This window comes from Lemur catta, chromosome 4 (assembly GCF_020740605.2).
Source record: "Lemur catta isolate mLemCat1 chromosome 4, mLemCat1.pri, whole genome shotgun sequence".
Taxonomy (NCBI): domain Eukaryota; kingdom Metazoa; phylum Chordata; class Mammalia; order Primates; family Lemuridae; genus Lemur; species Lemur catta.
Genome location: NC_059131.1, coordinates 46,929,571 through 46,944,592, shown reverse-complemented (window position 1 = coordinate 46,944,592; position 15,022 = coordinate 46,929,571). Strand labels below are relative to the sequence as shown.

The following is a 15,022-nucleotide window of genomic DNA, read 5'->3' as shown; positions in this document are numbered from 1 at the left end:
CGATAATACCAAATATTGATTTGAATATGCAGCAACTGGAACTCTCATACATTGTTGGTGGGGATACAAATGATCACTTTGCAAAAACACTCTGGCAGTTTCTTACAAAGTTAAACATACACTTACCATATGACCCAGCAATTCCACTCCTAGGTATCTACCCAAGAAAAATGAAAACATATGTCCACACAGACTAATATGCAAAAGTTCATAGCAGCATTATTCATTAACAGCCAACAACTGGAAATAACCCAAATGTCCATGAAATTGTGAATGGATAAACAAATCATGGTATATCCATACAATGGAACACTACTCTGCAATAAAAAGGAACAAACTACTGATACATACAACAATATGGATGAATCTCAAAAACATACTAAGTGAAAGAAGGTAGAGACAAAAGACCACTCATGACTCCATTTATCAGAAATCCTAGAAAAAGTAGACTATAGTATGTTGCCATACATAGGGAAAATGGGAAATTGTAGCTAACTATAACTTTATTTACAAAATATTCATTACAAAATTTTATAAAATTTTTCCTTTGTGAGACTACAAACAGTGACAAAACACAGATTAATGGTTGCCTCAAGGTAGAAGAGGGGAAAGGTAACTGGGTATAAAGGGACATGAGGGAACTTTTTGCAATGATGTTTTAGATCTTAATTTTGGTGGTGGTTATACAAATGTGTGCTAAAACTCATTGGTGTGTACATTTATAAAGGGGTGAATTTTATTACATGTAAATTATAGCTCAATCAAACTTTTAGAAAAAAACAACATAGTAGTATTTTCTCCTTGACTAATTAAGACTGAAAAATAATTGCTAGAGAACTAGTTTTTCCATTAGGAGATTCAACATGTTGAGAAAAATTGTGTAAAAGTTGGAGGATTGTTTAACAGGCCCACCCAAGAATTATTTAATTTTCTAAGAGAATGTCCCCATGTCTGTCTGCTGTTTACTATTGATTGCAGCTAAGATGCCATGAAGTTACATATTAAATAGATTTTTGTGTTTAATAGAAATGCAAATGATTTGTCTAGTAGAAAATATAACCCCAGAAGTTATGGATTTATTGCCTGTAGGATATTAATTAGTTTTGTATCTAACTTGATATCTTCTTTTAACATTCTTTTTTCAAATGCCTATAAATACCTGAGTCTTCAAAGGCTCTTTGAATCAATTTACCCCACTGTTCCTCAGAACTAATAAGTTGAAAAATTTTGACACAAGTTAATTTCATAGTTGTATAATAATCATGCTTTTAATTTCTTAAAAATCATACCTTGATATTATTTAATGATTCATTTGAGTGTCACTCCAAATAACCTCAGGTACACATCTCAGATCACATTTCATCTGATGTGAATCACACATTTTGAGAAACACATTAATTTACATTTCAAGTGAAAATTTAGAGGATTATTTCTCAGTACACTGCATTTTCTTTATAACTTAATGAGTGTTCTGTGTTGGTGTTAGGGTTAGGGAATCTTAGTAGCACTTCCTTTCTTTTCTTTTTTTTTTTAAAGACAGAGTCTAACTCTGTTGCCCAGCTGGCATAAAGTGGTGTCATCATAGTTTGCTGCAACCTCCAACTCCTGGGATCAAGTGATCCTCCTGCCTCAACCTACTGAGTAGCTGGGACTAAAGGCGTGTGCCACCAATGCCTGGCTAATTTTTCTATTTTTTGTAGAGACACGATATTGCTCTTGCTCAGGCTGGTCTCAAACTCCTGGCCTCAAGCAATCCTCCTGTCTCGGCCTCCCAAGTGCTAGGATTATAGGCATGAGCCACTGTGCCTGCCTACCTCCTTTATTTTCTTTATACCATGTAGATATATAAAGCCAATTCCCTATCATTAAAGCATTAAATCATTAAAGGCATCAGAATGCAACCCCTTCATAAACAGTGAGATTTGATTTTAACTTAAAATCCAATACTTTGTTTCTTGGATACTTCTTCTTCATCTCCAACTTCATCTTCAGTGACCTCAGATCCAGTGGTATATTCTTCTTCTTCTGAAAATAGTGACTGTTGTTTCTAAATTTAACAAAACAAAACACATCTATTACAAATGTAATGTTATCACATCTCTAATGAATTCTTTCAAACACATTTATCTAAATTTATGTTGAATGAATGAGTCAAGCAAGAGCAAATAAAAGGACCACTGCCTATAAGGCACAACATCTAGGAAATGGGTATAAGACTCTCTACATTCAAGACAGGATTACATTACATCAAATATTTTTGATTTATTTCCTTCATAGAACCTAGTAGAGTGATAGGCATTATAATAGGTACTCAGTATTTATTGAATTGTGCACCTCTATCACTCAACTGAATGTATGTTCCTTGATATTAAGATTAAAGTATAATATAATAATTGCCAATATTAAAGTAGTCTCATAGATAAGCACATGTGCACATTCTCCCATTCCAGTACTAACTAGGCCCGACCCTGCTTAACTTCCAAGATCAGATGAGACTGGGCACATTCAGGGTGGTATGGCCATAATAGACACGTGCACATTCTCTGGGTGAATGTGGAGTCACCCTAGATTACTTAAAGCCCTGGATTACTTAACCATATATGCATTAGTTTTCTGTATCTATCTACCCTACTGTCTGTCATCATTAATCCAAATTCCTATTCCATTCTTATGAATACTGATGGCAGATACTGTAGTACTGGCAAACAGGTAAAAAATGAACCAATCAGCCAAATAATTGGCACTTTATAGATTTTTTTACTTTGTTCAATATCCTAAATGTGACTTATAAGTGACTTTAAAAAGTCTTTTAACCATACCTGTGGATTATGCAGCCAGATAATGGGATATATGTCTCTTCTAAACAATCTCACACAGTCTTAAACAATCTTAATGACATTATTAGTAAGTGTAAAATTGAAAAACTTGAAAACGAAGACATACATTTAACTAAAATTTGTAAAATGGCATACTAGTAAGATTCCATTAAACTAAACTTTAATTTAGGAAGAAAAAACCCATGAAAGCTGAATACAATTGCTTGCTTACCAGCTGCAGAGTCCAGTTTTTCAGTGACAAGAACTATAAACAGAGGAATAAGAGATTAATAAATTGGCATCTACCTAGATTGCAGCTCCTGATTTTCATATGGATATTGTAGAAGAGTAAAAAAAAAAGTTACAAATATAGCTCCATTCCAGGTTGAAAACATAACTTAAAACTCAGGTGAAAAATGATATATTATAGTTTTTAATATTCTCTGCTAGAGGAGTATGTGGATGTTCAAAAAAAAGAAAAAAAAGGACACTTTTCCAGTATTATTTCCAAAGGACAAGTAAATCACATGTAGAGATAATAGTTATTTTTAAAACTACTTCAATCACTTTTTAATGTTTATATTTTATTATAAATTAAGCAAGCATATTACAAATGGACATTTAAGAAATTTAATTTGCTATTTGATGTATAATTTATAGATAAATATTAATGCCTGAATACTTATATAGCTATCTGGAATTGATAAAGTACTTAAAATAGACTATTTTACTTTCTTAAGTAAATGCTACCTCAACCAACACAAAGACAGAAGTTCACAGGCAAACAGATTCCCTGCTCATTAGTAACAAAGTAAAAAGGAATAAAAAATAATCAAAGGAATCAAAGTTTCTGGTCACCTTAAAAATATTTCAGTTTTGAAACTTTGAAAAAACAAAATATATTCCTGATTACAATAAAAACATAATTTCATACTGAAAAAAGTTTACAGAGCAAGGAGGGGACAAAATATTCATTCAGACTATCTTCATTCCTCAAATCATTATTTGTCCATAATAAAACTGCTAAAGACCAGTTATTTTTCCCCCAAATTTAAATCTATTAGTTATTAATTCTTTGAGGGCAAGGAATGTATCCTATTACCCTTATAGTCCTATTAACTCAAATTAATTCAGCATAATGCCTTGTTATGATTAGGGAGTCAGCTCAATTTCAATCTAAACTGATCAGGTTTCTGTCAAAGGTTAATGTCATTAATTGTTTATATAAATAAAGAACAAGTGAAACAAGCTACTCACAGCATTGAGCTCCCCAGTTTTGGGGCCCCATGGTGTATTTGGCTCCAGTAAAACATCACATTCTAGACCCTTTTCATCACAGGGACCAACCCCAAGATCACTGGAAAGAAAAAGACATTTTTATGGATAAGTGATCACTTTCCTAAAAATGTAAATGTGAATGATATCTTTTTATTGCAAATATTTAGTAAATCACTATTTAGGAATATAGTTCCTGAACATAAGGATGCCATTTCAACATTTACATTTCTTAATTCATCTAGTGATTCCCCAAGCCAAAGTCACATCACACAGGGAGCACCACTGCACTAGATGCTAAGTGGTGCAATAGGCTGCCACGATTGGTACTGAGTTGAGAACAGCCTCTTTTAAAGGGTCCTCCAGCCCCCAACATAACAGCTTGCTGAAATTGAAAAATGGTGTAAGTGACTCCAGAAATTACTGAATCCAAGGAGTTGAAACTTAGGGAAAGATGAACTCAACCATCAACTTTTCTTCTAGTTTTATCAATCAAGCATTTAAGAAGGGCTTAGGCAATTTGCGGGAAAAAATCCTACAACCTCCCCACCAACCAACTAGATTTAAGGTCCCAACCTTTTTGATCACCAAGGACTCTTCATTAGTTTTTACTCCCCTTTGACCTCCAATATTTTTAAGTGTTTTGCCTATCAAATAAATATCTGCTTGCTTTCTGAAATAATGTAAACTATTTGAGTACTGATATTGCTGATTTGGGGAAGCACTACGGGATAGGGAGTTCTGAAATAAGAACCATTGAATAAAGCTACTATATAGTGTTTATTTTTTTCCTCTCACCTAACTGTATCTTTTGAAAAGGGCACAGAAATGACATCTTTGTGCTTGTGCAGATCATCCAGTATTCTAGTAGTCGGACAGGACAGCAAATCTCCAACTTCACCTTCATCATGAAGTGCAACCATGTGGTCTCTCACTTTACAGCCCTGTTATATAAGAGACACTAAATTAGAGGTTGGTTCATTATAGAAACACCCTTTTATTTTTTTTTAATTTTTATTTTATTTTTAGAGACAGAGTCCTGCTTTGTTACCCAGGCTGGAGTGCTGTGGCATGATCATAGCTCATCGTAACCTCTGGGTTCAAGTGATTCTCCCACTTCAGCCTCCCAAGTAGCTAGGACTACAAGTGTGTGGCACCATGTCAGGCTAATTTTTTAATTTTTTTTGTAGAGATAAGGTCTTGCTATGTTGCCCAGGCTGGTCTCGAACTCCTGGCCTCAAGAGTTCCTTCTGCCTCGGCCTCCCAAAGTGCTGGGATTATAGGTTTGAGCCAACATGTCTGGCCCATTACAGAGATACTCCTTTAAAGATCACTGTATATTTTTCTTCTTCTTTGCCTAGTCATATCATCATATAAACATTTTACTTTTTCTCCAGAAAAAATACTCATACAGAAAAGAGATCAAAACATAAACATACAGCTTAACAAATACCCAAGAATATCCATATAACCACCATCCACACTAAGATTTAGAATATTGCCAACAATCCAGGAGTCCCCACAGGCCCATTCCCAATCATCCTCCATCCTCCCAAAAGATACCATCTACCCTGACTTTTATGGTAATTGCTTGCTTGCTTTTCTTTATCCTTTTGCCACTTAGGATGCATCTCTGAACACTACAGTTTAGTTTTACCTAACTTGTTTTGTTCAACATTATATTTTTAGGATTCAACCATGTTACTGCATGTAATGATAATATTTGCTTTAACGTAGAGTGTTCCATTGTATGAATATACACCATTTGTTTACCTCTTTTATAGCTGAAGGATGGATTGTTTCTGGTTTAGGGCTATTACAAATACTATTGCTGTGAACATTCTTTTACCTTTCCCAGTGTACAAGTGCTTATGTGTACCACATTATATTACCATCAGCAGTATATGAGAATTCCCATTACTCCACATACTCACTAACACTTGGTCAGACATTTTAACTTTAGTCATTCTGTTATGTATTGGTATTCACTATCATTTTAATTTGTATTTCACCAGTTACAAATGAAGTTGTCCTTTACATGTTTACAGGACAAATCAATGTTTTCTTACGTGAAGTACCTATTATCTATCTTTTCCTATTGATTTGTAGGAGTTTTTAAAAAATATATTGATCAAATGAATTTTTTATGGATATATGTGTTGCTAATATCCCATCCCACTTGTAAGTTTGTCTCTTCAGTTTCAATTTATTTGATGCAGTTGATGTACTTGAACTTATCAGTCTTTTCCTTTATCATGTTATCTTTTAATATTAATAGCTTCATTAGTTTTCCTTTCACATATAGGCCTTTTTTGGGAAATAGTTTGGGATAGAGTATGATTTGATTTTTTTCCCATATGGTACCATAATGTCCCAGTACCTCTTATTGGAAAGCCCATCCTTTGCTCACTGCTTTGTAAAGCCACCTTTGTCATAACCAAATATCTAAGTCACTCTATTTCTGAGTATTCTATTCTCCTTCTATTGGCCCATTTTTCTACTCTTTGAAAGTATCACTCTGTCTTAAGTAGCATAGCTTTATTATAAATCCTGATATCTGGCAAGCCAAGTCCTTCTAACTTTGTTTTCTTTGAGAGTATCTTGGCTATTTTTGGCCCTCTGAGTTCCATATAAATTTTTAGAATCAGCTTAGCACAGTTCCCAATAAAAACCTGATAGGCTTTTTATTGAGAGTACATTGATCTATATAGGTCAGTTTGGGGAGCATTTACGTCTTTACAATATCAAGTCTTCCAATCTATGAATATGGTACAACTATCTAGTTTTTAGTTTCTTTATTTTCTCTCAATAGTGTTTTATACCTTCTGTGTAGAGTTCTCATACATATTTTGTTAGGTTTATTATTAGGTACTTGATATTTTCGAAGCTACTACGTTTCTTTTCATAAATTTCATTTTCTTACCTTGCTGGTCTATAAAAATACCACTGATTTTTGTTAATTATTTTTAATAGGTCAACCTTCCTAAATTCTTATTAATTCTAATAATTTACCTGTAGATTCTTGGAGTTCTCTATGTATACAGTATTATCTGCAAATTATGACAGTTTTATTCTTCCTTTTTACTTTTTATATCTTTTATTTCTTTTTCATGCATTAATCTAGGACTAGAATCTCCAGTTTAATTTGAATAGAAGTGTTCCCAATTTCAAAGAAAAAGCCTTCTACATTTTATTATTATGTGTGATATTTATTGTAAGTTTTGAATTAGCTCTCTTTTATTGGATTATAGCATTTTTCTTTTATTCCTAAATTTGGCAAGAGTTTTTTTTTTTGTTTTCATTTTTAGCCCCCAAAGAATGTTGAAATTTAAAAAAAATTCTTTTTCTGAATCTATGGAAATGATTTTTCCTGTTTAATATGTTAATATGGCAAATTACATTGTCTAACGTTAAGCCACCTTTGAATCCTGGATATGAACCCAACTTAGGGGTGATAAATATCTTTTTTATGTATTACTAGATTTAGATGGCTAATATTTTACTTAGAATTTTTATATCCATGTTCATGAGTGACAATGGCTTTTAATTTTCCTTTCTCATATTTCCCATGACATGTTTTCATATTAAAGTAGCTTCATAAAATGACTTAAATGTACTTTTTTCATTCCCTAGAAGAGTCTAAGTTTCACATTATTTCTTTTTTAAATAGTTGGTAGTATTTGCTGGTATGGGCAAATGGACCTAGAGTTTTCTTTCTTTCTTCTTTTTTTTTTTTAGGCAGAGTCTCACTGTCATCCTGGCTAGTGTGCAGTGAGTGGCACTGCCGTGCAACCTCAAACTCCTGGGCTCAAGTGATCCTCCTGCCTCACCCTCCCAAGTAGCTGGGACTACAAGGTATGCACCACCACACCTGTCTAATGTTTTTCTATTTTTGGTAGAGAAGGGGTCTCACAGACCTAGAGTTTTCTTAGTGGAAAAATATTTTTCACTAATTCAATTTCATTAAGAATTAGAGGGCTATTTAGATTTCTTCTTGTGTCAGTTTTCGTAAGATTTTTTGTTCTCAAAAATGGCCAGTTTGTCTATACTTTCAAACATATTGGCATAAAGTTTCTCATAATATCCTCTTATCATTGTAGTGTATGCATGATCTGCAAAAATTTTTCTGTTCACATTCCTGATACTGGTAATTGTGTCTTCTTTTTTCTTAGATTTATTGAAATAGGAGGTTTATCAATTTAGTGGGTTTTTAATTTATTTTTATTTCAGCATAGTACAGGGGTATAAATGTTTAGGTTACATATATTGTCTTTGCCCCAACTAAGTCAGACCTTCAAGTGTGTCCATCCCCCACATGGTACACACTGCACCCATGAGATGTGTATATACTCATCCGCTCCTCCCCTTTCCCACCTGCCCGACATCTAATGAATGTTACTACTATATGTGCACTTAAGTGTTGGTCAGTTAAGTCAATTTATACCAAGTTAATGGTGAGTACATGTGGTGCTTGTTTTTCCATTCTTGCGATACTTCACTTAGTAGAGTGGGCTCGGGCTCTAGCTCTATCAGGATAATACAAGAGGTGCTAGATCCCCATTGTTTTTTGTGGCTGAGTAGAACTCCATGATATACAAATACCACATTTTATTAATCCACTCATGTATTGATGTGCACTTGGGTTGTTTCCACATCCTTGCAATTGTGAATTGTGCTGCTATAAACATTCTAGTGCAGATGTCTTTTTTATAGCACATCTTTTGTTCCTTTGGGTAGATCCCCACTAATGGGATTGCTGGATCAAATGGTAGCTCTACTTGTAGCTCTTAGTGTTTTTAAAAAATCTTTTGGCGTTTTGATTCTCTCTATTGAATGTCCATTTTTCTATTTTATTAATTTATACTCCTTTTCCCCTTCCATTTTCTTTTATTGTTTTCCTTGTTTCTTGAGATAGATACACAGCTCACTAATTATCAATCTTTCTTCTTTTTTAATATATATGTTTACATTTAAGCATTTAATGCTATAAAGTTAGCTTTATTTCTAAATTTTTTGATATGTGGCTTCTTAAAAATTATTTTTGAATTCCCCTTGTGATTTCTTCTTTGATCCATTGGTTTTAAAAAACATTTCTTAATTTTAAAACATATGGGTATTTTCTAGTTATTTTTATTATTTATTTCCAGCATAAATGCATTATAGACATAAAACATATTCAATATGATCTCAATCTTTTGAAAGTTGTTGAGACTTTTGAAAAAAAGTTATTGAGACTTTTGAAAAAAAGTTGTTGAGACTTTTGAAAGTTGTTGAGACTTACTTTATGGCCTAGTCTTCTTCTGGATTTTTTTTATCATTCCATTCCCTACCTTCACATACATTAACTTAGAAGTTACACATTCCTCTATCCTTTTAGTAGTTACCCTAGAACTTATAGTGTGTATCCTTCACTTATCAAAGTTTAATATCCTCCCTCTCACTTATCAAATGTTAATATCCTGAATGCAAGACATTTTCAATTCCATTTCACCACTCTCCCAACTTATTTTTTGTTATTTTTTAGGGACAGGTTCTCACTATATTGCCTAGGCTGGACTCGAACTCTTGGGCTCAGCCTCAGCCTCACACCTCAGCCTCCTGAGTCACGGGAACTACAGGTTGACAACACTGTGCCTGCCCTACCCTCCCAACTTACAGGCTATTGTACAGGTTTTAAAATTATACTTTAAAATGTATGGTACATATCAGTTATTTTTAAATTTTCTATATTATTAATATAATTAGTATATACTTATATATTTATTACACACATATCCGCAAAGCATTACCATCATTATTTTACACAATGTTCACTTAGATTTGCCAATATATTATTATAATTTCTTTCTTTGATATTTGTTCCTTCCAGTATCTCAAGAATGTCCTTTATCATTTTCTTTAAGGTAGTTTGCTGATTGCAAATTCCCTTAAATTTTGTTGTGTTTTTTTTCCTCAAATTTTGTTGCAGAAAGTTATCTTTATGTTGTCTTCATTTTTAAAGGATATTTAAGGAAGGCACAGATTGTTAGATTAATTACTTCTTTTGGCACACTGAACACCTTGTAGACTATACTCTGGCTTCCACTGCTACTGCTAGGATGGGAACTCTGTCTAATTATTGATGTTTTGAAGGGATTCTGGCTCCTTTGTAAAATGTCCTTTGTTTTTTGTTTTCTGTACTTTCGGTATAATATATGAAGGTATGGATTTCGTATCATCTTACTGGGAATCACTGAAATTTTTTTTTAAGACACAGAGTCTTGTTCTGTCATCCAGGCTGGAGTGTAGTGGTATGATCATAGCTCACTGTGGCCTCAAACTCTTGGGCTCAAGGGATCCTCCTACTTCAGCCTTCTGAGTAGCTGAGATTACAGGCATGTACCACCATGCCTGGCTAGTTTTAAAAATTTTTTTTAGAGAGAGGGTCTCACTATGTTGCCCAGCCTGGTCTTGAACTCCTGGCCTCAAGTGATCCTCCTGCCTCAGCTTCTTGAGTAGCTGGGGATTACAGGAATGAGCCACAGCACGTGGCTTTGTCACTGGAATTCTTGAATCTATAAACTAATATCTTTTGATAATTCTGAAAAGTCTCAACTATATCTCTTTAAATTTTGCCTCTGATCTATTTTCTTTCTTTTCTATTGGAAATCCAATTAAAAAATCAGACCTTGCAACACGAAAAGACAAATAGTATATGATTCTACTATATGAGGTACTTAGAGTATTCAAATTCATAGAGATAAAAAGTAGAAAGGTAGGTGCCAGGGGCTGGGGGAAGGGAACATGGAGAGTTGTGTTTCAGTTTTCCAAGATGAAGACTGGGTACACAACAATGTGAATATACTTAACAACCATACACTTAAAAATGGTTTTATTTATTTATCTATTTCTCGTCATTTTGTTTCTCTATGCTTCTTTCTGGAAAGTTTCTTCTCACTTTTATCTTTCACTTTGCTAATTTCTCAGCTGCATCTAATCTGTCAAATTTTCCACTGAGATTTTTTTGAGTTTTTCAGTTCTAGCATTCCTACTTGTTTTTATTTAAACCCACTTTTCAGTTTGTAGAGTTTATAATTCCCTAACGAAAATTTCTGAGCTTAGTCTCTAGAAACTTAAACTAGTAATCCTATTTATTTTATAGGCTGGATCAATAATTGTAATATTTGTAGTTCCTGCAGTCTGTTTTTGTTGCCTAAATTATGCCGTTCCCATTCTTGGTAACTTATTTCTATCTATGCACATTATTTTTGTGTGCTAAATATTGTGTTAAAAAATTGTTTGTAGAAATAATTTGAGGGCTAGAATAATGTTATCATTCTCCAAAGAAGATTTGTATTACTTTTGCCAGGTATATGGGTGGGAATGGTGGCAATCTAGGCAATTCAAAGGAATCAAAACTAGGCTGCAATCTAGGAAAGGATGGCTTACTTCTGATTTACTCTTATTTTCTCTGAGATCTCAACTCAAATGGTGAAGGTGGGAATGTTACTCATTAATGTCCCTACTCTTGGCAGACCTTGAACCCTGACTATTTCCAAAAATCCTAATAGGACACCAAAAGCTCACCTCCACCTCTCAGCCACCTTTTTCAGATTAGTGATCACACCCAGGACAAAAATGCCCCTGGAGGTTGGCTCACTTCTTTGGGTTCCTATCATCTCCTGTATTAACACTAAGAATTAACACTAATTCTTCATTATCTTATTATCTCTTTGATATGTTTAGTATGGTTTTTATATTTATATTTCAGCCACCTTTTTCTAGTTGCCTTTTGATGGGAAGATTGCTCTGAATTAGTCTGCCATTGCTGGAAATATAAATCATGATATAAGCTATTTAGGTTTTCAGTTAGCCCAAGCTATCATCTCAATCAATGTACATGAAGTCACATACAAGACTTATCATACAGTTTAATTATGATTTATTCTTTGAATGCTCTCACAATAAATGGAATATTTGTAGTTAATGCAAGTAAAAAGATAATATACCAAAGAATCCCAACTTTTAGAAGAAGTATATTTTGCTCAAAACAACATGGAAACATGATAGTAAAAATGGAAAATAACCTGACCACAAAGAAATGCAAAGACTAAAAAAACCAAGTTACTGAAAAAACATAACAGTAATGATGAATTAATGAAGTATCTTGGTCCTAGCAAAGCTAATCTCATTTTGCTTAAATTCTCACACCCAACTTAAATATGTATACCAAGCATATAACTAACACTTGAAATAAGATTGCAAATCTGACAAAACTAATCCAGCTTAAATTTTATGATCCATTATTCAGTAACATGCATGCCATACCCCAAATTCCTTGTTCCTAAATTTTGTCACTCCTATCTGACAAAACCCCAATTCCGGATGAACTAAACTACCCATTTTCTCCATGCCTGTATTCATGCAGCCAAGGGCTACTGGAAAGAGTGACATGAAAAGGCATATGTTATATTCTACTCTAAATTTCTGATTACCAATCACCAATGAGCTCTCAAACTGCCTGGCAACATACAACATTTCTCTAGAAAATTGACTCTCTTGTTTTCCAAAAAGACCATTTCAAACCTTCAATACTCTTCCCCCTCATTCTTAGCAGATGGTTTTACCTTCTACTTGACAGAGAACAGAAAAAACATTAGATTGTAACAGGTTATCATTCAAATGACAAAAACACATTTTTACTAATGTTTGCAACCATCCTTCGTTTCCTTCCTATTACAATAGAGGAGCTGTCCTTCCTCCTGTCTAAACTAATACTGCCACATGTGCTTAAGAAACCAACCTACCCTGCCTTCTCATAAACCTTGTACTATCAACCTCTCCTTCTCAATTGGATCCTTCCCACTGACTTTTAAAAAGGTTTCTCCTATCAAAACAGAAACAATGAACAAATATCCATAACCTAGTTACAGACTTATCTGCTCCCTTTCTCAAATTTCCCAGAAGAGCTGTCATTTACACTGTCTCCATATGTTCATCTCCCACTCACTTTTCAACCAATACCAACCTGGCTGCAGGAGCTAGCACTCCACTCAAACAATTCTTCATACCTGTGAATTCCAGGTCACTAAGGCCAAAGGATACATTTCTCTCATTGTTTTATTTGACCTCTTAGCAGTATTAGGCACCATGGACCACTCTCTCTTTATTTATATACCACTTCTTTAACTTTCCTGACAACATCTTTGGTTTTCCTCCCATTATTCTGGCTGCTCCTGATCATTCTCCTTTGCAGGCTCGTGCTTCTTTATCCGGCCATTAGATGTTGGAGTTTCTCTAGGCTCCAACTGAAGCCCTCTGCTTCTTATGCTCACCTATTCCTGCTGACTTTAATGATCATTCATTTGCAAGAAAACTTATAAATTATTATCTCCAGCCTAGCCATTTCTCTGAGCCCCCAAACTCATATATCTAACAGCCTCTACCTGGTATTCTCAGAAAGCACCTCAAACTCAATAATGTACAAAACAGAACTCATGGACCTCTCTCCAAACCTGATTCCCACCTGCTGTTTCCTCCTCAGTGAACAGCACCACCATCTATCCAGTGGCACTGGCAAGAAACTCAGTCATCTTTGACTTCCCCCTCCCCCTCTCCCTCCCTCTCCCTCAAGTCATTTCAATTTTACCTCTTAAATATTGAATTCATCCACTTCTCTTCATCTCCACTACTCTAGTCCAAGCTACCATCATCTCTCTCTAAGACGACTGTGATACCTTCCCTTTGTACCTGACTCCACTGACTACTCTCCAAGCCATTCTCCACACTGCAAGTGATATTTTCAAAACCTGAAATAAAAGAAAAACTCTAACATGGCCTACAAGGTACTGACCCTGCATGGCCTGACATCTACTTACCTCTCCATCCTTGTCTTGTGTTCTATGCATGTGTTCTGTAACAGCCTCAGTTTCTTCCAGACTCTCTTACTTTGTTCCTTTTGGCCTTGCTGTTCTGAATGGAATGCCCTTTACCATCCTCTTCACCTCTCTTACTCCTACGAATCCTTCAAACTCGATCAAATGGCAACTCCTTTGAGGCTTTCCTTGATTTCAATGGCTGGATCACGTCAGCCTATTATAGACATTTATGGCCCTGTATACTTCTTCAAACATTTGTGTGCTTTTTTTTTCCTTTTGGTATTACTGCCTGAGCTGTAAGTTCCGTGAAGGCAGAAACTATCTAATTTTATATGCTACCTGCTGCCTTGCACAGTGTGTGGCACATCTTTGTAAGTATTTTTTGTATGGATGATGATGAAGAGTTTTATGTTCCTTTCATCCACTTATGAAATTTAATTACATGACATTTTCAAAGGTGTTAGTGACTGAGGAATCTAACCTATAGCAATACTCACAAAGTAATACCATCAATCCGGAAACAACCTAAATGTTCATCAATAGGAGAATGGTTAAATAAATTGTGATATATGCACAGCCTGGAATAGTATACAGCAGTTAAACGAAATGATACAAAAAGATAACCTAGGTAAATTGTTGAGTGAAAAAGGCAAATTACAGAATATGAATAGTACTATCTCATTTCCAACACAAAAAACTACATATAATTTGTACCTCAAGTGTACAAAATAAAGTCTCAAAGGAAACTATTAACTGTGGTTACCTCGAAGAAGAGATGGAAAATGGGGGAGTGGTGTAAAGGGGAACTTCTTTTTCCTATACTTATTTTTGTACTGTTTGAAGTCCTTTCTATGTGAATGTATTACTTTTTTTTTTTTTTTTGAGACAGAGTCTCACTCTTGCCCAGGCTAGAGTGCCCTGGCATCAGCCTGGCTCATAGCAACCTCCAACTCCTGGGCTCAAGCAATCCTTCTGCCTCAGCCTCCCGAGTAGCTGGGACTACAGGCATGTGCCACCATGCCCGGCTAATTTTTTCTATATATTTTTAGTTGTCCAGCTAGTTTCTTTCTATTT

The 15,022-nt window shown here is 34.6% G+C and overlaps 1 protein-coding gene across 5 annotated transcripts in view; it reads right to left on the bottom strand.

Moving 5' to 3' along the window:
• Positions 1 to 15,022, bottom strand: part of SANBR (SANT and BTB domain regulator of CSR) — a 54,858-nt gene that overhangs the window by 12,883 nt on the left and 26,953 nt on the right. For all 5 annotated transcript variants that reach the window (XR_006734709.1, XM_045549677.1, XM_045549676.1 and 2 more), the window contains 4 exons: positions 4,890 to 5,035; positions 4,074 to 4,173; positions 3,049 to 3,081; positions 1,948 to 2,047 (listed from right to left, as the gene is read on the bottom strand). Coding sequence is in view for 4 of the 5 variants with exons in the window: in XM_045549677.1 (XP_045405633.1) it covers positions 1,948 to 2,047; positions 3,049 to 3,081; positions 4,074 to 4,173; positions 4,890 to 5,035 (379 nt within the window). In the remaining variant the exon portion in view is untranslated. The remainder of the gene's footprint in view (positions 1 to 1,947; positions 2,048 to 3,048; positions 3,082 to 4,073; positions 4,174 to 4,889; positions 5,036 to 15,022) is intronic.